The following is a 21,616-nucleotide window of genomic DNA, read 5'->3' as shown; positions in this document are numbered from 1 at the left end:
GTATAGTTTTACACTGTGAATATAAAACTGAATTCCTGTTGTTAGCAAACTCTTCTTGGTCGCTCAGGTTACTTACTATCCGTGGAGAATGGTTTGGATTCTTTATGATACATGTGAGATATTAATGTTAGTCAAAAGCAGAGTCTTTGAAATGCTGCAAAATCCTGGTTTGGATTCTTTATGATACATGTGAGATATTAATGTTAGTCAAAAGCAGAGTCTTTGAAATGCTGCACAATCCTGGTTTGGAAGCTAGCCCTGAAAGGACTTCACAGCCATCTATATTTGCAGCCCTCTTACTCTTCCCGGGGCCAAGACCTTGTTTACCACCCTGGAGGACACAGCTCAGACTAGAAATGGCTGAGATTTCCTTTCAAAATCCAGGGCTTTCCGATAGAATGGTTGACAGCTCTTCTTTCCCGGATGGCTCTGTTTAGGCTGCTGATGGTGTAACACTTTCTACCCCAAACAAACAAACAAAAAATGCCCTGTATCCTGGAGAATCTTTTGAAATAAGTAGGAAAGAACAGATGCTGAGTTTTAGTTCATATTAAGATTGGATTTGCAAGGGCCTGCTTATTGGTAACTTGATAACCTTGATTTAACTGTCCAGGTCACTGGAGTCCTCACAGTACATGTGTGTTTATTATGGAACAATTAACCAAGGAACAGGGGCCAAGATTTCTTAGCAAAGGCTCCTTGTGGGAGGAATAATGACCAGTTCATTGATCACTATTTCTATAGGGATTTCTCTGTTGATTTAGTTAAGAATATCATATTTTATTGACTGAAGGGACTCCGTGGTTCTGTTATTTTTCATGTTAACTCCCTGAACTTTTCTTGTGTGATTTTAGAGGGCAGAGTCCACCGGTTGCTGAATTTAACTTACTCCTGAAAGCTCACACTTTGGAAACCTATGGGGTGGATCCTCACCCATGCAAGGTAACTACCTCTCACTGCAGGTTGACAGATGATTGTTTCACCCAAAAGACAATTAATTGGTATACAGGCCTGAAGGAGCGCTTCTAGGATATTCCCACAGCCTGATCCATCACCCCTAATGGGAAGGGACAACAGTGTACTGCAGTCACACGTTTGGGTAGTTGATTTTCTCCATTGGAGTCTTCTAATTGCTTGCTCATTCATTCATCCATCAATTGGATGGTTTTACCCCCTGAGAAGTCGTGGGATCCTAACAGGTTTGTTTGCAAAGGCCATTGCCAGCAAGAATGCAGTCTTTAACAATGGGTAAGCAGAAGGAAGGGCTTCCCAGGTGGCGCTAGTGGTAAAGAACCCACTTGCCAGTGCAGGGAGATGTAACAGATGTGCTTAGATCCCTGGGTTGGAAAGAGCCTCTGGAGGAGGACATAGCAACCCACTCCAGTATTCTTGCCTAGAGAATCTCATTGACAGAGAGGCCTGGCAGGCTACAGTCCATGGGGTGGCAAAGAGTTGGACACGACTGAAGCAACATAGCACACACACAAGTGGAAGGAAAAATCTTTTAATTGACCTTTAGAGTATATATTTTTCTTTATTCCTTTACTTGAATTACTTGACAGCTCTTCTCTCAAGTGGGAGATCAAGACTATGTGTATCAGAAACACTCAGGCCCTACCCCAGAGCCACCGATCAGCATCTCTGGGGAACCTGGAACCTGCCTTTTAACAAGCTCCCAACGTGGTACTCAAGCACATACATTTCAGAAGCGTTTTATGAAAACAGTGTTCTTTTCATATCCTAAACCCACTGCACATCAACCAGACACTAACCTGAATCCTAAACTAAGCATTTATATCAGCCAGGCTCATTTCTTTACCCAGGTGGGACCAGCTAATTGTATTCGGTGAAGTCCCCAGTACTAGAGCTCATAGCTCAGGCTGGACCTTAGAAGGGCCTGGGGAGTCCCATCACCCCCTGTTGTCCAGTCCCATGGGGATGTGAAGATGCAGCCCAGGCAGAGAGCTGGCAGGCTGGTTGACAGTGGCATGTGCATCTTCTGCCTCTGCCCACATGATTATTTTAGAGTATTTGCCAGATGTCTCTTCCTGCTAATGGTATAAATTAGATTATTCCACTTCATGAATTAGATTTAATCCACAAATCTGAGCCTCTCTGTTGGTTTTATTTATTACTTGGAGACTGACTTGAGTTTTGTTGTTAATCATTGTTGTTCCTTTGCCTTAATTTATCCATGCTTAGTTTTCCTGCTGAAGACTGGAATCAAAGTAGGCATTTCCAGGCATATCTTTATTTTTAAATTACCAGAAATCCCATATGGGGTTGACTAGTTAGTTTAGATGCTCAGGGCTTTGGTTTCAGGGCTAATGACAACCAAGAACAGTTTTCCTACTTACATGGTGGATCTGAGAACTCAGGCAGTTCCACAAGATACTTGGAAGTAGACTAGGGGTTTGGGACTAACCTGTATTTTCCCAGGAGGTTTCTGGGGAGGCAGAGGTCCACTCCTCAAATGGAAAAGCTACATACTCCTGGCCCTTGCCCACATTTTAGAGGTAACTATCCTTGGAAGTCCCATCTTAGAAACTTAGTTTATGGCTACGATCATTGTACTTAACCTAAAATTCACCCAGACTGAGGATGAATAGGCATGTCATTTATCCTTTATTTGATATTCCTTAATCGAATATGTTCTTATTTCTATATTTTTTTCAGGATTCAACAGGCACAACAACATTTTTAGGATTCACTGCTGCAGGGTTTGTGGTATTCCAGGGAAATAAGAGAATCCATTTGTTAAAGTGGTGAGTACTTCTTTGGAAAACAATTCTTGTTTTTTCTTAATCTTATTTTTCTTTCCCAGTCTTTGACTTTCTGTTTGGAACTGCCAGGTAGAATGCCCAAGATCCATTTCCCTGCCTTGGAGTTTCTTACAAAGAGATTATTCATCTGTAAATGAAGTTCAATCTTGGTTTCCCTAGACCTCAGGAGACCTGGAATGTGTCCCAGGCTCAGAGGCTCTGCCTCCAAGGGGAAGGTGTCCAGGATTCCTGGTGAAGAAATACCAGGGGTGACCACAGGGTGCCTCAGGGCAGGGTTAGGGTGCAAATTCCCTCAGACAACAAGGACCCGCTCTATTTCTGTCACTTTTCATTCTCTTGTGTTGGATTCTTGCTGTATACCCACACCTCTGTAATCCATTGTATCAGTGAAGATGCTTTTGACTCAAAGGAACAGGAATGTCTGCTCACAGTGGCTTACAGATGAGAGGACAGCAAAAGTTCCAGGGGTCTGGGAGCCCCATGGTCCTTTAACTTAACTGCCTGGCAACATCATGAAGGGCTTGCGCCTTTGCATTTTCTTCTCTGCAGTCGCCGGGTGGTAGCTTTTGTCCCCAGGTTCGTGTTTATAAAATGGACATGCATGCAACTTCAGTTGTCACATCTTCCCATGGCAACACCCTCAAGAAGAACAGCCCTCTGCGTGTGTCTCCTGTGAAGACAAGGATAACTTTTTCAGAAGCTCTGTAAGAGACTTCCTGTGTATGTAATTGAGCAGGGTTGGGTCATATGTGCCTCCTTAAACCAATCCTTCCAAGAAGTAGAATTCTGTGATGAGGTTGGTCAAATCAAGATCCATCCTCTTGGGGAGAACATCATTTATATGAACACTTGATCTAGAGGAAGAATAAAGTATGGGTTCTGTCAGTAAGGACGTGGGAGAATGAACCAGCAGTGCCCTCTATGTCCAATCAAGGAACAAAATAGTAAGTCTGCAGAAACTAATACAACATTGTTAAACAGCTATACTCCAATAAAAAATTTTAAAAAATAGACAAATCCAAAAAAAATTGGACTAATCTTGACTGTACTTTAAAACACAAAGAGTGAAGAAGGCTGACCATTTTGTGTGTATTGGAATATTGTAAGGGCTTAGTCTTGTTCATAGCTTCAGCTTGATTTGGTTCCCTCTCTGATGGTCCTTGACAGATCTGTCACCTGGTCTCTCTGGATGGTGGACTAACTCTCTTGGCTTGAGCCCTAGGTGTCAGAAGTTTTTGATGGCCCTCTGGGCATCCACCCTCGGACCTGAATTGAAAATGCTCTCTCATGCTTATCTGAACCTCCATTTCATGGTTCTTTTAGCATCAGGATTTCTTCCAGCACCTTTTCATAAAGTCCCCATCCACCCCATCGCTTCTTGGCACTCTCCTCTGAGCACCTGCCTTCCCTTCAAACCTTCTCTACAAGAATAGAATCAATCAGTTCATGTCCACTTTGCTTCCTACACCTTCTGCTCTGTTTTTATCATCAGCCTTCTCTTCCTAAGAACCCTAAGTTGCCTAAATATCTTCCCTACCTACTCTGTCATTGCCGTTATTCATGTCATACTGTCAGTTCGCATCTGTGACCACATACTCTCTTCCTCCATAATGAGCATTCTCAAACTTTCGTGTGTCTCTAATAAATCACTTAACTGTCTGAGTCTCAATGTACTCATTCATAAAGTGGGCATTCATTATATCCAACTACTTTACAAGAAAGAAAGGAGATGGGAGAGAAGGAAATGAAATAGTGTGTGTGAAAGTGACTTGATTTGTGAACTAGGATGTTTTATAAATACACAGCATAGTAGGTTACCTACTTTCTTCTCTGTGTCTTCGGTATTTGTAAAGAAGCTCTGATGTTAACCACCCTTCAGTCCATTCCAGAATAAGTTCCCTAGGGATTTTCTGACTTTGGGGAGCATGGGTAATATGGGCAGGGCTTCCCTCATTCTCTCCTACAATTACAAAAGGCCTGAGGGTCCTGCAGGGTGTTTGATCCTTAGGTACTACTCAAGTCTGGAGTCCTTGGGTTAGACACGTGCATATTAATTGCAAGTCTCTCCCCTTGGTGCTTTAGTTTCTTCCTGGGCCCACTGAAGAGTTGAGATGGACAGTCCCCAGATCTTTTGTTTCTAGGTTCTAAATCTTGGTGTTTCTGGTGGGATGTTGTCATCCCCATCTCTTCCAGCCGTGGCTTAGGAACACATCTGTAACAGCCATGTACATGTTACCAAAATAAATTTTCTTCCCACGTTAAACCTAGTGTTGTTTTGTTTTGAACATCCACTGAACTTTATCCCTCTTGCAAATCCTCACCACAGCTTAATATGACCTCACTCTTCTTTTTCCCCAGGAAAAGCACAGGGGCACATATCACTGTCCTAGGAATTAGATCAAAGGAGTAAAAATAGAATTCCCTCCTCCCTTTACACTTATCTTACCAAGGAGGTGACCTTAGGTCTACATTTCAGGTAGATTTTAACTGAGCATCTCAGTTAAGATGAAGCCTCAAGTCTTTTGACTATAGTTCCTCGAGGTATCCTTAAAGTTTTGAGCATCTCATTATCTAACAAAATGGCTCATTTATAAACAGGGAGGGCAGAAATGAGAATTTTGCAATGTGGTGCATGTCTTGGAGATGGGTGTGAAAGGATACAGATGTTGTGAATCCATATGGTTTCATTAACCAAATCTGAAATAACTATTACATACTTCCTACCTCACAAAGTGGGTTGGCCAATTAATATTGTTTTGGTCATTAATATTCATGAAACCTCTAGAGTTCCTTGGAAGAAAGATGCAGCTTAACTGTAAAAAATTGAGTAAATAATTCTGAGCTGCCTACGGATCCTCTCTTGGGAAGAAAATTGCTGTAGAATTCACTTGGGGGCTCTTGCCTGCTCATTTGGCCTCCAGCAATGATAAGATAATATCTTGTTTCGTTGCTGTCTGCTTGGCATTTGTGAGTCAGATGGATGCCTATGGGAAAGCAGGTACCTTAATTAGCTGCCACTTTTTTTTTTCTTCTCACCCAAAGAGATTTTCTTTTCTTAGGCCAGATGTCTGCAAATTGAAGTTTGAAGGGAAGACATTTTATGTGATTGGCACCCAGAAAGAGGTCAGAAACTGCTTTTCTGCCTGTCTGTTGTTGGGTGTGCATTCATGTGTTTGTACATGCATGTGTGCAGGTATGCCTGTGCATGAGAAAGTTTCAGGTATGACACGTGCCTGTAGTAATGTAGCCCCCAAAGATCATGATGTTAAAGTTTGTGATGATACCAGAAATTTAGAGGTAAATAACACCAGGTTTACACATTTAAGAATTAATCCAGTGGACAATGCTGACCCATATACCCCTGTGTAAAAACTAGGTTGTGATAGACTTGGGCTTTCCGGTGCCTCAGATGGTAAAGAATACACCTGCAATGCAGGAGACCCAGGGTTTGATCCCTGAGTTGGAAAGATCCCCTGGAGAAGGGAATGACAACCCACTTCAGTCTTCTTGCCTGGAGAATTCCATGGACAGAGGAGCCTGGTGGGCTATAGTCGATGGGGACACAAAGAGTCAGACATGACTGAGCTACTAACACTTTAACTTCACTGACTTGAGAAATAGCTAATGTCTCTTCTCCCTACCTCTATCAATTGCCATAATACAAAATTAGGAAACAAATTAATAATACCTAAAGATGGACATCAACCAGTGTTGACTAGAGTTTTATAAGAAATAGAAGTCTTGGGAATCTTGAAATCAAGGAGTTACCACATGTAGGTTGGGTTTATCATTTGGGAGGAGGACATTACTGAAGAGCCTCAGAGCTCAGTCTGAAAGTTTCTCGATTTTCTTGAGCCTAGTGTTTAAGCACTAGATATTCAAGAATGGTGAGCAAATTTTTAAATTCATCCAAATCTGATTGAGAGGTAGGTGATGCCTGGAGTGTTGAGAAAGATTATGAAGCTGTTCTTTATCCAAAACAGGACCTGGAGTGGTTAGTAATATCTACAAAGGGTGAGGGAAGGGGGAATATGATTTTAGCATCTTCTAAGTATATAGTAATGCATAAGTTACTTCAATTCTGTTTGGTAGGTGGTGGGATACAAATAGGTAAATTCTTAAAAGAAAAATATGAAAAACTTAAACTGTGTTTAATGTGCCCTTAATTGTTTTGTTATATTTTATTAGAAAAAAGCTGTGTTGGCATTTCATACTTCAACACCAGCCGCCTGCAAGCATCTTTGGAAGTGTGGGGTGGAGAACCAAGCCTTTTATAAGTAAGTCACTTTTATTCATTTAATCATAGGTTTGAAAAGCACTTCTGGAGTCCTTTATGTTTCGCAAACAGCTACTTATTCATTTCCTTTAATATAGTCCTTTTTTATTATATTTAAGTGAGTTATAAATTTGCTGCATTGTTCAGAGTGACTCCCAACCACTGTTGGCCTGACCATGTCTTGAACTTTATACTGGGTGTTTCCTAATTGCTGTGGGCTTTTTTGGGGGAGGGGCATTGTTGTTTCCATTCAACATGTCACAGGATCTGTTTTTGGTTGGTACCCTCCTTAGAAGCAGACCTTGGGAAGAGCTTAGTGCAAATGGGGTGTGGTTACTGAATGTACCAATAGGGGAGTGGAGGAGGGAGAGGGGAAGCAAGAAATATAGGGCATGATATTGAGTAGTCACTACTGTGAGCCACTGGACTCAGCTGTGTCTGCTGGGGAACCCTAGCAGACTGCAGAATGTGCCTCAAAGTTCTCCCACTGACTGGCAAAGAGGTTGGTCTGTTTATCTACCAATTCCCCATTTATTTTAGTTTAGGGACACTTATGAGGGCAGAGTTAATGCTCTCTAGCACTTCTGGCTTACTCTGAGCTTGAGTTGTATGTGCTCTCAACAACAGAAAAAGAAACGTTAGGCAGGGAGTCACACATATTCCTGGTAAGAAAGCTTCAGTGTTTAGAGATGAGAGCCAAAGGTTTGTAGGTAGAATGCCATCAGGGTCTTCTAGGATTGTAGAAAGTCAGTGCTGCATAGAACCTCAGAAACCATCCATAAAGCTCTCAGGTTTCAAAAGAGGTTCAAATTTAGGATTTTTCCATAAGTTCCTCTTTGAGATCATTACTGATTGGAAGAGCATTGGTGATGGATGCAGTCAGGAGCCTAGCGAGAGCCCTGCGTGGGGTATCAGCACCACTCACCCCTGGAGTTCATCCAGGTGGATTTTGTTCCACTCCACCACCCTGCCCCCCTACACTGGAATAGTCTTACTTATTAGACTCACCTGAAACTGCTGAATCTCTGATCATCCTGGGCTTTGGCTTACAAGGGCCTTCAGGAGAATGAAGGCTGAAACAGCGTTTTTCAAACCCCTTTTAAGCCACAGAACTCTTTTCCTTACACAGAAAGTGTAGACAAAGCCTATGTAAAAAAAGATAACAATAGAGAAGCTGTGCTGTTGGTGGGGACCAAGGTTGGGACTGGGGACTAGAGACCCTAGACTCATTGCTCACTGCTCCGCAGGAGGTTGGGTGACCAGTTGTCTGAGTTTGCCCATGACTTTCCCAGGTTTGCAATGAGAACTTCCAAGTCCTGGGCAGATGCTCTCAGGAGCATAATTTGAAAACACTTGGATGAGATGATTCACAAAATGCTGTGCTTCTAGGAATGATGATGCATATAAATAAGACATCAAGGCATCTGTGAGTCTCCTGAAGTGTTTGAAGACTGGTAAACAAAGAATAGCTGATGACCTCTGAAAACTCAGCATGTCTAGACCACTCCATTCACATGACAGCAGAGAGAAGGAAAGGCAGACAGTCTGGTGCTCTTAGTCTTAGTTGGAACCTACACATTTTTGTTTTTAATCATTTCAAAAAATTGAGATAATACTCACATACTATAAAATCAACTGTTTAAATGTGTAAGTTTAGCGGTTTTAGTATAATTCATCAATTTATGCAACCATCACCACAATCCAATTATTCAGGACATTGAATAGTTTTTGCACATGTATTGTTTTATCATGAGTGAGAGAGTCAGTTGGTATATGGAGTAAAATAAATGTAAAAACAGAATTGAAAAGAGGGGAGAGAAGGGGGGGAACCCACAATCAAAGGAATCCTTTTGGGGCATTTGGAGTATGCTCATTATCTGACAGCTAACAAAGTAGTCTGACAATTCTATCATTGAATGGGCCAAGTAGGCATATCAAAGAAATCGCTTCCAGTCATCTGTAGATGCTTCAGAAGACCCAAGGAGTGTAACTGAGAACAGGTGGCACCATACAGAGTTGACTGAGTCCTTGCGGCAAACACCTCTGCTTTGGTTGGGCCAGGCTACCCCGTCTCTCCCATTAGTACTTCTAATCCTTAATATTTATCCTGACCTCAGATTTGCCCAAACATTGTGTTCCACCATTATCCCATAATTATCCCTGTTCCTTAAGAAAGAGGAAAGATATAGTTTATCCTGACCCAGCAGTGTGACCTTGAACCAGTGGCTGGCCACATATGGCTCATCTGTTGAAGGGAGGGAGCTGGGACTCAGGTATGATTTGCTTGTATCACTGTGGCCTTGTGTTAAGAATAGTGGGCTTTGAAGGCCGACAGACTTGGGTTTGAATCTTGATTCTGTTGCTTACTAGTCGTGTGACCTGAAACAAAACAATGAACACTTTGAGCCTTATATTTATTTTTCATCTGTAAAATTCAATTGGTAATCCCTGCCCTGCAGTGTCTAGTCCTGCCAGGCACACTGACCATCAATTAGTGGTAGCTGCTGCTATGACTATGATGACTCTCTGCTCTGTGAATGGGGAATGTTTTCTGAGTGCCAGTTGGTTGCAGAGCCCAGTCCCTTTGCTTCTGAATGGCTCTGACTCTGTGAAGCTCAGAGCTTCCCCCACTGCCCGCTTTCTTTCTTGGCCCTGCTTCCAGATGATCATGGTCTTGGCCTTCCTGGTCTGGGCCAGCAGAGCAACGCGCTGATCTTTTTTTTTTTTTTAATTGGAGTATAATTTCTTTACAATGTTGTTAGTTTCTGCTGCACAACATGAATCAGCTATATGTATATATATATACACACACCCACCTCTTGAGTCACCCCCTCTTGAGTCACCCCCTGTCCCACCCCTCTAGATCATTACAGAGCACCAAGCTGAGCTTCCTTTGCTATACATACAGCAGCTTCCCACTAGCTGTCTATTTTACACATGGTAGTGTATATATGTCAATGCTATTCTCTCAATTTGTCCCACCCTCTCCTTCCCCTGCTGTGGCCACAAGTCTGTTCTCTATGTCTGCATCTCTATTCCTGCCCTGCAAATAGGTTCATCAGTTCTACTTTTCTAGATTTCATACATATGTGTTAATATACGATGTTTGTTTTTCTCCTTCTGTCTTCACTCTGTATGGCAGACTCTGGGTTTATCCATGTCACAAAGCCCTGATCTTGTTTCCTGGGTTGGGAGTGGTTTGTTTCCTCCTTTGCAGTTCACCTCTCATGAGAATAGGGAGGCCCCATGGCCAAGAATTCCCTGGTATGCTTTTAACACATGAATGTGCTGCTAGTTGTCAGCTGGCCCGGGGCCACCGATCAGGTTTGAGAGCCCTGGCTCTGAGATCTGCCTGGGAACAGAGCCCAGAAACAGAAACTCTGACTCTCCCTCCTGCTCCAACCCCCTGGGGATCCCCAACACAGACTTAGACAGTCACCATCTGAGAGCTTCCTCCCTGCTGTGTGTTTTGGGTGCTGCCACCCCTAGAGCACTGGGATGTGCCATTTCTGGACACGGATTCCCTGAAAGCGCACTAGATTCCCTGAAGAGTTCAGTGGCTCCCTGGTGGTTCTTCTGATGAATCTATCTCACACCTGCTTTAGGCTGAGACAGTGCTAGGCACTGGGGACACAGCAGAGGCTCAAATGATACTCTCTGTCCCCAGCTTTGTATGGAATTGTGTGCAGGACATAAAGATAGTCCCTAATAAATTTCTTGTCTGGGTTAATGTGCATTTTGTCAAAGGATCAGTATTACACTTGGTCGTCAAGGACCCAGAGTATCTCCCTAAACTGACACCTTTCACACTTCAGTGAGCATGAGAGTTACCCAGAGATCCTGTTAGAATGTAGATTCTGGTTCAGTAGGTCTGGGTGGGGCCCAGGAGTTCAGATTTCTAATAAGCTCCCTGGTGATGCTGAGCTGCAGGCATATGGCCCACACTTGAGTAATGAGGTTCTAAACCAGAGATCCTCAGCCTGACTGCACATTAGAATCACCTGGGGGAACTTTTAAATAATAACAACATGGACCCTACCTGAGACCCAATTAATTTGAAATCTGAGTCCTCACTAAAATGTTCAGACATTTAGTGTTCATAGCAGCATTCTTCATCATAGTTAAAACAGATGCCCATCAACTGATGAAAGGATAAAGGAAAGTGGTATATCCATACAATAGAATATTATTGAGTCATAAAAGGGAGGAAGTACCTACTGATTCCTGCTACAACAGGTATGAAACTTGAAAACATGATGCTAAGGAGTGAAAGAAGGAAGGGACTTCTAATAGGTATTGGGAGGTTCTTTTGAGGGTAATGAAAATACTTTTTTATGAATCTCTAACTTTGTAAATTATACTGAAAACCAGTGAAGTGTACAATCTAAAAGGATGAACATTATGTGAATTATATTTCAATAAAGCTTTTATTTTAAAAATTCAGAATCTGGGATGAAGAATCTTGATGTTAGTAGTAATATACCTTTTCCAGGCAGGGTGAGCCTACAGCCTAGGGTTGCATGAGCTAATCCTGTGATTCTCAAAGTTTGGATCCCTGGACCAGCATCAGCATTTCTGGGGAACTTGTTATAAAGTCCTGGCTCCAACTCGGGATTACTGAATCAGAACCTTGTATTTTCAAAAGCCCACCCAGTGATCCTGATGCATTCTGAAGAATGAGGACCTGCATGGCCAAGACATTATTTTAAAAATACAGAAAAGCCTGGATTTGCAGCCTGGTTCTCCAGCTTCTATGATGTGACCATTGTTAAGTGAATTTACCCTTCTGTGCCTCAGTTTCCTCATGTAAGAATGTGGATTGCTTCTTCCTATGAGAGAGCTGTGGGGATGAAATAAATTAGTGTATTTAAAGTGCTTTTTAAATAATAAATTAGTACATTTAAGCATATCCCTGGTGCCTCAGCGGTAAAGAATCCACCTGCAATGCAGGAGATGGGGGATTTATCCCTGGGTTGGGAAAATCCCTTGGAGGAGGAAATAGCAACCCACTCCAGTATTCTTGCTAGAGAATCCCATGGACAGAGGAAGCTGACAGGCTTCAGTTCATAGGATTGCAAAGAGTCAGATGTGACTGAGCAACTGAGAATGCAATGTGCTTTGGATGGTGAATGGTGTCTAGTAGGGCTCAGGAATAACATATATTGTTATTATAGTGATTACTCCAGAAGCTATAAACCATAGGGAAAAGGGAAATTGTATTGTTAGTTCTAGAGGTGGCCTTTAGAGCACCAGCCAGTGTCTCCCCAGCACCTAACCTGACCTCCATCCTCAGCTCCTGTAGTAACAGGTACCAGAGGAGAAGCTGGAAGCAGGGGTGAGTGGGGGCATATTCCTGCAGAGCTGTGCTGTGTGTACATCAGATGACACTGATACTCAGAGAATGCTTTGTCTGTTCCAGGCACTGTGAGTATATATGCACATCTCAAAAATAGTATCCCATTTAAAACAGACTTTCAATGTCAGGACTGGACAAAACTCCATAACTCCATGGGAAGGGGTCTCTAGGTAGAGTGACTCTTCCCTGAAAGTTCTGGGGGTGGAGGGGAGAGTTGTGACAGTAGAAAAGAGAGGAATGACGAGGCCACCATGTGAATACACAGGCGTCACCCAGTCAGGTGCTGGTCAACTAGGGACTGGATTTTCCTGTGAGATCAGAGATTTGAGAATAGCCAGTGCTTCTGTGCTGAGGTTTTGATGAGTAGCTGGAGATGGAAGTGGGGAGAGGGAAGACCAGAAAGGAGGCTAGAGGAGAGAGAACTGCTACTGCTACTAGGCTGTGCCTGCGTTGCCTACACTGGGAGGAAGGCTTGCTCTGGGCTCATGGATGGGAGAGCCTGGGAACAGAGAGCTGGAATGGGTCAGCTAGAGCTGGAGCCTGAAGCTCTTTTATTTGCCTTCAGAGTGTTTGACATGGTTCCCAGGTATGGCCATAGCTTAGAGAATTGGCTTTGGTAGCTCAACAGTGAGAAGGCAAGGCAGAGGTTTGGAGAGTGATATCAGGGGTAGGGGAAGGGAGAGAGAGAGGGAGGGTATCATATAATTAGCAAGGAGTACTATAGGTGTTTTCAGATCATCTCGTCTCATTTAAGGCTTCCCAGGTAGCACTAGTGGTAAAGAGCCCACCTGCCAATGCAGTAGACAAAAGAGATGTGGGGTCAATCCCTGGGTTGGGAAGATCCCCTGGAGTAGGATATGGCAACCCACTCCAGTATTCTTGTCTGGGAAAATCCCATGAACAGAGAGGATCCTGGCGGGCTACAGTCCATGGGGTCGCAAAGAGTCTGACACGACTGAAGTGACTTAGCACATCTTATTTAACCCTCCTCAGAACACTATGAATTAAGTATTCTAATACCACCATTCTTTAAAAAATTTGTAAAGAAACTAAGGCTCAGAGAAGCTACATGACTTGACAAAGGTCACAGGACCAAAAGCAGGAAAGAATCCTGAGCCCCTGTGTTTTGGGGTAAACTGCCACCTGGGAGTCATTCAAGGAGAATGTGGGGACTCCGAGGTTCTCCGATGCAAGTAGGCGGCCTTGGAATGACCTTGGAGTGTTTGATAAAAATACAGACTCCCGGGCCCCTATCTAGAGGGACTGAATGAGCCTCTCCAGTGATGGCTCCTGAGAGCTGGTACTCCTAACCCTGCTCCAGCATCTATTGATATATAGCCAAGGGTGGGCACAACTGCATGTGTGTCCTGTGACCCAGCCACCTTTCTCTTGCCTTCATTCATTTCCTTCCATCCCACTGTCCGTTTCCCAATTCCCAGGGTTTTTGTGGGGTTCACGCTCTCAGAATAAATTCCCCTGTTAAAACTCCATAAAAGATCTTAGCCCAGACATTATCGGATGTTTCCCTGGACATCTGGGAGGGCGGGGGATTGGTGGTAATGCTCTTGAAAGAGTGTCTCTGAGCCAGTGAAACCACACAAATAATCATCGAGGGCACTTAGCTGTCAGAAAGAAGCCAACGCTTTTTTCACTCCTCTCATCCTGACCAGACAGCTATTCACTTTCTCTGTGAAACATGCCTTCTAGCCAGTTTTCCTTGACGTACTTGGTGGGTTTGTGTAGATGCAGTGGAGCTCTGTGAGGCCTCCCACCAAGAGGCTGTTCTGAGGTAGTGGCCTCTGCATGAGACTTGGAAGAGCAGGAACTGAGGCTGAACCGGCGAGAGACAGAGCCACCCACTGCTCCTAGACGAGCACCCGTCTATGGAATTGCTGTGCTAGCCTCACCTCCATAAAATGGGTACAGAGTTGAGTCTGAATTTCAAAAACTGCAATTAGGACTCCTAATAAGTTTTTTTAGCAGATGACCTTGCCCTGAGCATCCTTAGGAACCTAGAGCAATAACAACAAAACAATAAAAAAGCAGAAACTGCTTTAAAAAGTTTCTCCACCTCTCACCTCTCAATACTTGGGAGCAACAACTCTGCTGAGATGGGGAGAGGCAGCTGGTGATGGGAAATGTGTCCAGGCCTGTGACTCTCGGGGCTAAGATTGGAGGTAGGGTAGCAAAGAGGCCCAGACCAGGCACATCCTCAGAAGAGGAGGCACAACGATGCTGACTCCATTAGAGAGGCTTGCTGAGCCATTTCTCTTCTGAGTGCATGTGGTCTGTAGCCTGGCTTTGGCCAGCAGCCAGTCCTAGGCATCTAAACCCCTCTGCGGTGTGGATTTCATGTGCTCTGCTTGTCCTTAGGGCTCCCATGCTGTCTTCTCTGGGCCTTGCCTTGACAGGAATCCCTCTCCCTGGGCTTGACCCCCTCTCCTGCCCATATTGCTCCCTGGATTCATCCTTTGTAGCCAGTACTCTTCTCTGTGGGTTCGGGTGGTTTGCAAAAGAGTATTTTTTGTGACTTTCCATTGAGACAAAGACCGAATCTTTAATAAGGACAGCTCAAGGTCAGGTCCTACTAAATTAGTGGGGAGAATGTGTGAGTGAGACTATGTAAAACAGTCGTAATAACAGCACAGGGAAATGCACATCAGATCATCTTAGTTCCCCCAGTGTCAGGGTCTGGGCTTTTACCTGCTGGGCCTTCTGCCTGGAACACAGCTACCACCAGCCCTGATAACACCTTCCCTCCCCTGCAGCTCAGCTCAGAGCTCTCTTCCTCAGACCACCTTCTGTGGCTCCCAGATCAGATCAGCACCACCCCCATACTCTCATTGCATCTTTTTCTTCATAGCACCACTGCTTGTAAGTTACCTTTGTTCTCTTCTTTGTGGGGTTTCTAGATGATTATCCATTTCCCTCCGGGCCTTACATTCCATGAATGCAAAGTTTGTGTCTTCCTTGAGCTCTGTGGTACACAGAGCAGAAGAGACACTTGGTTATTAGTGCTAAGTGGTTGAACCCAGGCTTCATGGACTCAGGGGTGGGGCTCACTGCCCACACCAAAGCTTCCAGACACAGCCCTCATTGTGTGATTGTTTCTACTCAAAATTCCATAGAGCATATTGTTCTGTTTGTTTTTTATTAAGATTTTGTAATGATCAATAGTTAAAAATGATCCTGAACTCTGGTAGACCCATTCTTTCTAATTTGTTGGGTTTAACTACATCCGGCTCATGGTGACTGACTTTGAGGTGTCCTGAGGTATCATAGGAATCAAATGCCCCGTGTGTGGCCTCTGGACAGCCCATGTTCTGAATTGTTCTTTCAGAGTGGTGGTGTTTTGTTTGTATTTACGGGAAGGGCTCAGAGGTGCTGAATCAGGGCTTGGCGGGGCTTCTGTTCCTCGTGTATCTTAGTCATCGGCTGATGTGGTTTCTTTTAAAGAGCACTGGGTCATGGTGACTTAACCCATCTTAATACTCAGAAACCAAGGATCACTTCCTTGGTGACATAGGCCCCTTGTGCCATCTCCCAGAAAATACACAGTAGGTGAGTTCTATGTGACATGGGGAGTGACCTGTGTCACCAGGGAACTGTTTTCTGCTGCAGTGCTGGCATAGCTCCAGGCAAGAAAGTCTGCCCAGCAAAAAACTGTAATGATGCCCTCTGCCTGAGCCCACCCTCTTCCTGTCACTGCAACAGAAACTTGGAAAGAATCCCTGCTGATCATCAATATTGCCTGGTCTTTTTTGCAGATCATGACCTGGTAATAGATTATGATACCAAATGTGTGGGTCACCAACAGCATATACAATAATGAAAAGAGATCACATAGAAAAGAGCAGATTGCAACATACATGGTGAAAGAAACATTTCTTTCAGGTGTGTGTGTGTGTGTTAGTGTCTGTGAGAGAGAGAGATGACAGTATAACGTATCTCTTTCTTGGCAGTCAGAAATATCTGATTACCACACATTACAGCATGTTCCGCTTGGACTTTCCAGTGGCATACCACCTCTGCTCTGCTCCTTCTTACAGGTATGCAAAATCCAGTCAGATCAAGACGGTGTCAAGCAGCAAGATATTTTTTAAAGGAAGTAGATTTCGATATAGGTGGGTACCCATGGTTCCACTTCGATGACGGGGTTGGGCTGGGCACAGCCTTTGATGTTGGAATATGGTATTGATACTTGTAAATCGTGCACTTTGGCCCATACCCCAGTTTAGGGGCTCTCTTTCCACTCATCTCTTATGCCCACAGGATCTCTCAAACTCTGTAGTAATATCCTCCCATGGAGGAGTAGAAGGCATGGATTCTTAGAGTTGGGTCAGACCACTGTGAAGTTTAAAAAAAAAAAAAAAAGTGCACACACTCCTTCCCTTCCACTCTGAGCATCTGTGCACAGACCCCGTGTTTCTGTCTTTTTTGCAGCGGTAAAGTTGCCAAAGAGGTGGTGGAAGCCAGCTCCAAAATCCAGAGAGAACCCCCAGAGGTGCACAGGTGAGTGGGGTGGTCCCCAGGGCTCTGGGAGGTTTCTGGGTGGACAGGAGGGTTTCAAGGCAGACTTTGCCAAATCCACTAGAACAATGAAGGGAGCAAGGGCACTAGCTGCCTGGCCCTGTGTTGTTTTCAGCCCCAGTTCCAGGCGCTCCCATCATCCCCCAGGTCTCACTCAGACAGGTCTGGCTGGGCTCCATTCTGAGTTACAGGCTCTGGAGGGAATCATTACCCTGATTTGGCCTGGAGTGTCACGTGAACAAGCAGGAAGTGTGTGAGGCGTGGCCCAGCTGGGCTGTCTCCTGATTGAGTCCATCATCCTGTCCTCTTAGAAATGCTCTCTGCCCTTGCCTCTGTTCATCACCCATGGCCCAACTCCTCCTAGACTATTTCATATGAGGCGGTAGGGTGCCCACCTCTCATCAGACCTTTAATTCCCCAAAGCCACTCAGAGGAATGAGGAACTTAGTCATTATTGGGACAAGGGTGTGCTTCTCTGTTAACATGGCAATATATGTAATTCTGAGGAATAATAAATATTCTCTTAACCATGCTGGACCTCTTATCACCACAGTTTACACAGATCATTGTGCATCCTAAACTTCAAGCATGCTCCATATCTAAAGCTGGACATTCTCATCCTGATTTTCCTCCTTTTGAAGGCAAGATCATCATAAGATATATTCTTTAGGAAGTTCTCACACACTGGTGGGCACCAGTCCTTCCTTCCCTACCTTTGAACTTGGATTCTCCATTATGCTCAGATTTTTTGCCCAGCCTCCTCTATCTCCAGGGTGATCCAGTGAGCTGGCTACCTCTCACCTGGTCCTTGGGGGCAGTCAGGCAGAAGGAGGCCATGGTCTCTCAGAAGTATAGCTAAGCCAGCTAGCGTGGGCACCCACACAGGGGAACAGAACTGCAGTCAGCATGAAATCTTGTGCAGATGTGTACAGAGAATGATTCGTTCCTGGTTTGGGGTGATCCAGTGGGAAGCTTTACATTACTGTTCATGGAGTTCTCAAGGCAAGAATATCGAAGTGGTTTGCCATTACAGGGGACCACGTTTTGTGAGACAGGGAAGCCTGGAGTGCTACAGTCCATGGGGTCGCAAAGAGTCAGACACAACTTAGCGACTGAACAACAAATGGGAAACTGTCACATGCAAGTCTGCAAAGCAGTCTTTCCTGCTTTAAGAAGCAAGAGAAAACTGTAGAGTGAGGGAATCAGGGGCACCCCGGCTGGGACCCCTTGGAGCAATGCCTGTGAAAGTCTTAGAGTTTACCTGTTAATGACAATGGTAATTTTTTTTAAATAGCCTTTTTATAGCTCCTGCTCTGCCTCCAATTGTGGTTACTCAGTGAAGCAGAAACACAAAAAGAAGAAATAGTAGGACATATCATTGGAATGTTTCCAGATTCGTTGGTCTAGAAAGACCTCAGGGATCACCTGGTTCAATGTTTCTATTTTACAGATAAGAGAACTTGAGTCTTGGAGAAGTTAAACGATTTGTCTGAGATCATAAATATTTTGGTGGCACAAGTAAGCCTAGAACTCCAGTGTTGTGCCCCTGAGTCCTGTGCTCTTTTCTCTGTAGCATCTGCTGCCTGGAAAGCCCCTGCATTCTCCTAGAAGCTGGGGGGCAAACCTCCCCCAGGGGCTCAGCTTGGGTTTTATTCTTCCAGCTTGGAAGCATGACTGTTTGATCTTAAAAGAAATACTTGATTCTGGGGAACCCCCTTGAAGGCACAAACACAAAGTAGGAAAATATTTTTAACAGTATACTTTCAGAAAGACCTATTCCAAATATGCAAGGTTTTCCAAAAGCCCATAGTTACTGTCTACAGATGGTTAATGAGACCAGGAAAGAATATTTTTAAGCATTTCCCTTTTAAATTTATGTTTGCATCATTTGTGAGAATCAAGCCTTCCTAGATCAAGGCTTCTTAAACTGTAACTTGCACAGGAATCATCTAGGGTTCCTGTTAAAATCAGATTCTGATTCGTGAATCTGGCATTTCTAATGTGCTCCCAGATGATGGCCATGTGGCTAGTTCATGGTTTGCACTTTTGAATAGCCAGACTCTAGATTGCTGGTGGTGGAGGTGGTGGAGGGAGAAGATTCACCCCAGTGAAAAGCTTTTCCTGGAGTGGACTGAGCCACCAGAGCAGATGAGAAATGAGGCATCCATCAATTCAATTTATAGTTTTTCTTTTCTGGAATCTCCTAAAATCTCCCAGAATATTACTGCAACTATGGCTCTATAGGCCCTTTCAGCACTGATTCTCATGCTCTTTCTCACTCTTCCACTACCCCCTCTTACATGTTTGTGAAAGGAGGCCTCTCTGGCCCTCAGTTCTTTGGCAGTATCTCTCAAACCTCTGACACCACAAGGAAGAACTTGTTTAAAGTAACGATACAAAGTACGCTCTGGGAGGACAAGGCTTGTGCCTATCTTGGTTACCTCCATCTTACCCACCACTTTGCACAGCTCTTGGTCAAAGTAGGAGGTCAGTAGACATTTGTTGAATGAATGTATGCACTGGGAGTGTGGGATGACAGCTTTACCCCTAATTTTCTGAGACTTGAGATCTGTCCGTGGTGCTGCCTTGGGGACCTCGCCCTCTCAAGAAGCAGCACTGTGGTCAGAGCCAGGGTGACATGTGCCACTTTCAGCAGCCACTTCTTGTTCCTTCCCAGTAGCTGGCTGCAGGGCAGGAAGTTGTTTCTCTGGAACAATTATCGTATTTTCGAATTGTTTTGACATCTTTGCAGTGGCTTTCAAAAGTGAGAGTGTAGTAGTGAGCTCTTTCTTTGGCAGTGCTCAAGGAGCTCTGCTCACCTAGAACAGTGATGATAAGACTTCACTTAGTTTTCTTCCCTCTCCCTTGAGATTCTCCTTTTCAAAGTATAGCCAGTTCTTCTACTTCTGTTGATAGTGTGTGACATAGAGAAACAGATGCAGACTGAAAACATTGTCTTGGGATTTTTCTTTTTTTCAAAAAGAGAAGATGCTTACTCTCGTGTTAGCTCGCTGATCTTTGCTGATGACAAGACCCTCAACTGAAACTCTATCAGCTGGCTCCTTGGTGAGAATTACCTGCCCATTACAGGGCCCAGTGAAGTAGAGGGCTTTAGCTCAGAGTTCAGATTCAGCTCCTTAAGCCACCTGGGCATAGAGCCTCCACCAAGGGATTCCCCAAAACAGTGCTTATACCTGAAATGAGCAACCAGCGAGGCGTCATGAATGGGTCTAATCTTGGCTCTGTTGCTGTGGTATATGTCCTGCATAAGCCAGTGTCTCAGATCATCAGTTTGTTCATCTATACAATGAGATTCGTGTATCCTTCCCCAACTTCTAGGTTTTCTTATGGGCATTAAAATTATGAATTGCAATAAAAATGAGGTGATGATATTATTATCACTGCTCATCCAAAAATGAGATGCTAGAATCTGACAGACACATTCATATTGAAGTCTCTTCAGATGGAGCTTTTGCTCACAGGCCAGCACTTCTTTTTGTTCCAAGCAGTGATGGTCTTAACTCCACAAACCTTGTATTTGTTGCTCGATATTATGCCATCGTTTTTTGAAGCCACTCTTAGAACACACTTGCAGTTCCCAAAGGAAACTTTTCTTCTCAATAGAGTCCTTACAGCAGTTTCACTCAGAAACTGTTCTATGGAGAGTGCTCATGAGTAGGCTGCAAAGCAGGTCTGGCACTTTGGCAGAGTCTGCTGACGGATGGCCTCTGAGTGTGGGGGGCCACAGCACAGATGCTCACCTGATAGGGAACAGAAGAACCTCCCTAAAGGCTCACTGTGGGTCCCTCTTTGTTGTGATCCACAGTGTGATTTCTGGAGGAGGAGAACCTTTGTCAGTTCAGCTGGCATGCATGTTCTGAGATGGATGATTCGGAATTAGTTTGTGCAAGACTGGAAAATGGGCTTTTCAGAGGTCAGAAAACCAGATAGTCCACACACATGACATGTGCTTTGCAGAACTAAGATTGCAGTCATGAAAGCCACAGGGCAGATAGAAATCCCATGAAAATCTCAAAAAAAGAAAAAAAAAGAACCCTTCTACAATAAAAGAAGCCTTTGCCCCTGGTGATTTTAATCCCCCTCTTACTCCTCCCTTCCTTTCTTCCCCTGTGGGGAATCCCTGCTTCCTCTCCTTTTCCTATAGACCACTGCACCTGCCAGGACTTATCAGACATTACCTTCCCTGGGAGGTCTTTCCTGGCTCTCCCCTCACTCACAGCAGGATCAGGTGCCCCTTTCTGCTGTCCCCCTGGACCCTTGGCCATCTCCCATGAGATGTGTGCTTTTCTGTGTAGCACACGGAAGGAGTTGTGGCTATAGCACACTACGGAGTCATGGAGTGAAAACAGTGGTCAAGACCAGGGCTTTAAATGAAATGAAGTAGGATGGAAAGTAAAACATAGAGTCTTACACATAGCAAGATTACTGCTGTTACAAGAAACACTTTAGCTATGTCTTCCTGTATTTGTGTGCGCATGTGTGTGTGTAGAGCGTGCATGTGTGCTAAGCAGCTTCAGTAGCATCTGACTCTTTGTGGCCCTATGGACTGTAACCCACCAGGCTCCTCTGTCCATGGGATTCTCCAGGCAAGAAAACTGGAGTGGGTTGCCATGCCTGTCTCCAGGGAATCTTCCCAACCCAGGGATCAAA

At 44.3% G+C, this 21,616-nt stretch overlaps 1 protein-coding gene across 18 annotated transcripts in view; it reads left to right on the top strand.

The window, feature by feature from the left end:
• FRMD3 (FERM domain containing 3) overlaps positions 1–21,616 on the top strand; it is a 396,369-nt gene that overhangs the window by 302,693 nt on the left and 72,060 nt on the right. For all 18 annotated transcript variants that reach the window (XM_081520403.1, XM_081520507.1, XM_081520514.1 and 15 more), the window contains 6 exons: positions 855–942; positions 2,677–2,765; positions 5,843–5,906; positions 6,972–7,060; positions 16,465–16,539; positions 16,859–16,927. In XM_081520403.1, the coding sequence (XP_081376529.1) occupies positions 855–942; positions 2,677–2,765; positions 5,843–5,906; positions 6,972–7,060; positions 16,465–16,539; positions 16,859–16,927 (474 nt within the window). The remainder of the gene's footprint in view (positions 1–854; positions 943–2,676; positions 2,766–5,842; positions 5,907–6,971; positions 7,061–16,464; positions 16,540–16,858; positions 16,928–21,616) is intronic.

This window comes from Giraffa tippelskirchi, chromosome 1 (genome assembly GCF_054371585.1).
Source record: "Giraffa tippelskirchi isolate mGirTip1 chromosome 1, T2T-mGirTip1v1.2.pri, whole genome shotgun sequence".
NCBI lineage: Eukaryota > Metazoa > Chordata > Mammalia > Artiodactyla > Giraffidae > Giraffa > Giraffa tippelskirchi.
Note: the sequence above shows the minus strand (reverse complement) of the source record. Positions and strands in the feature narration are given on the sequence as shown.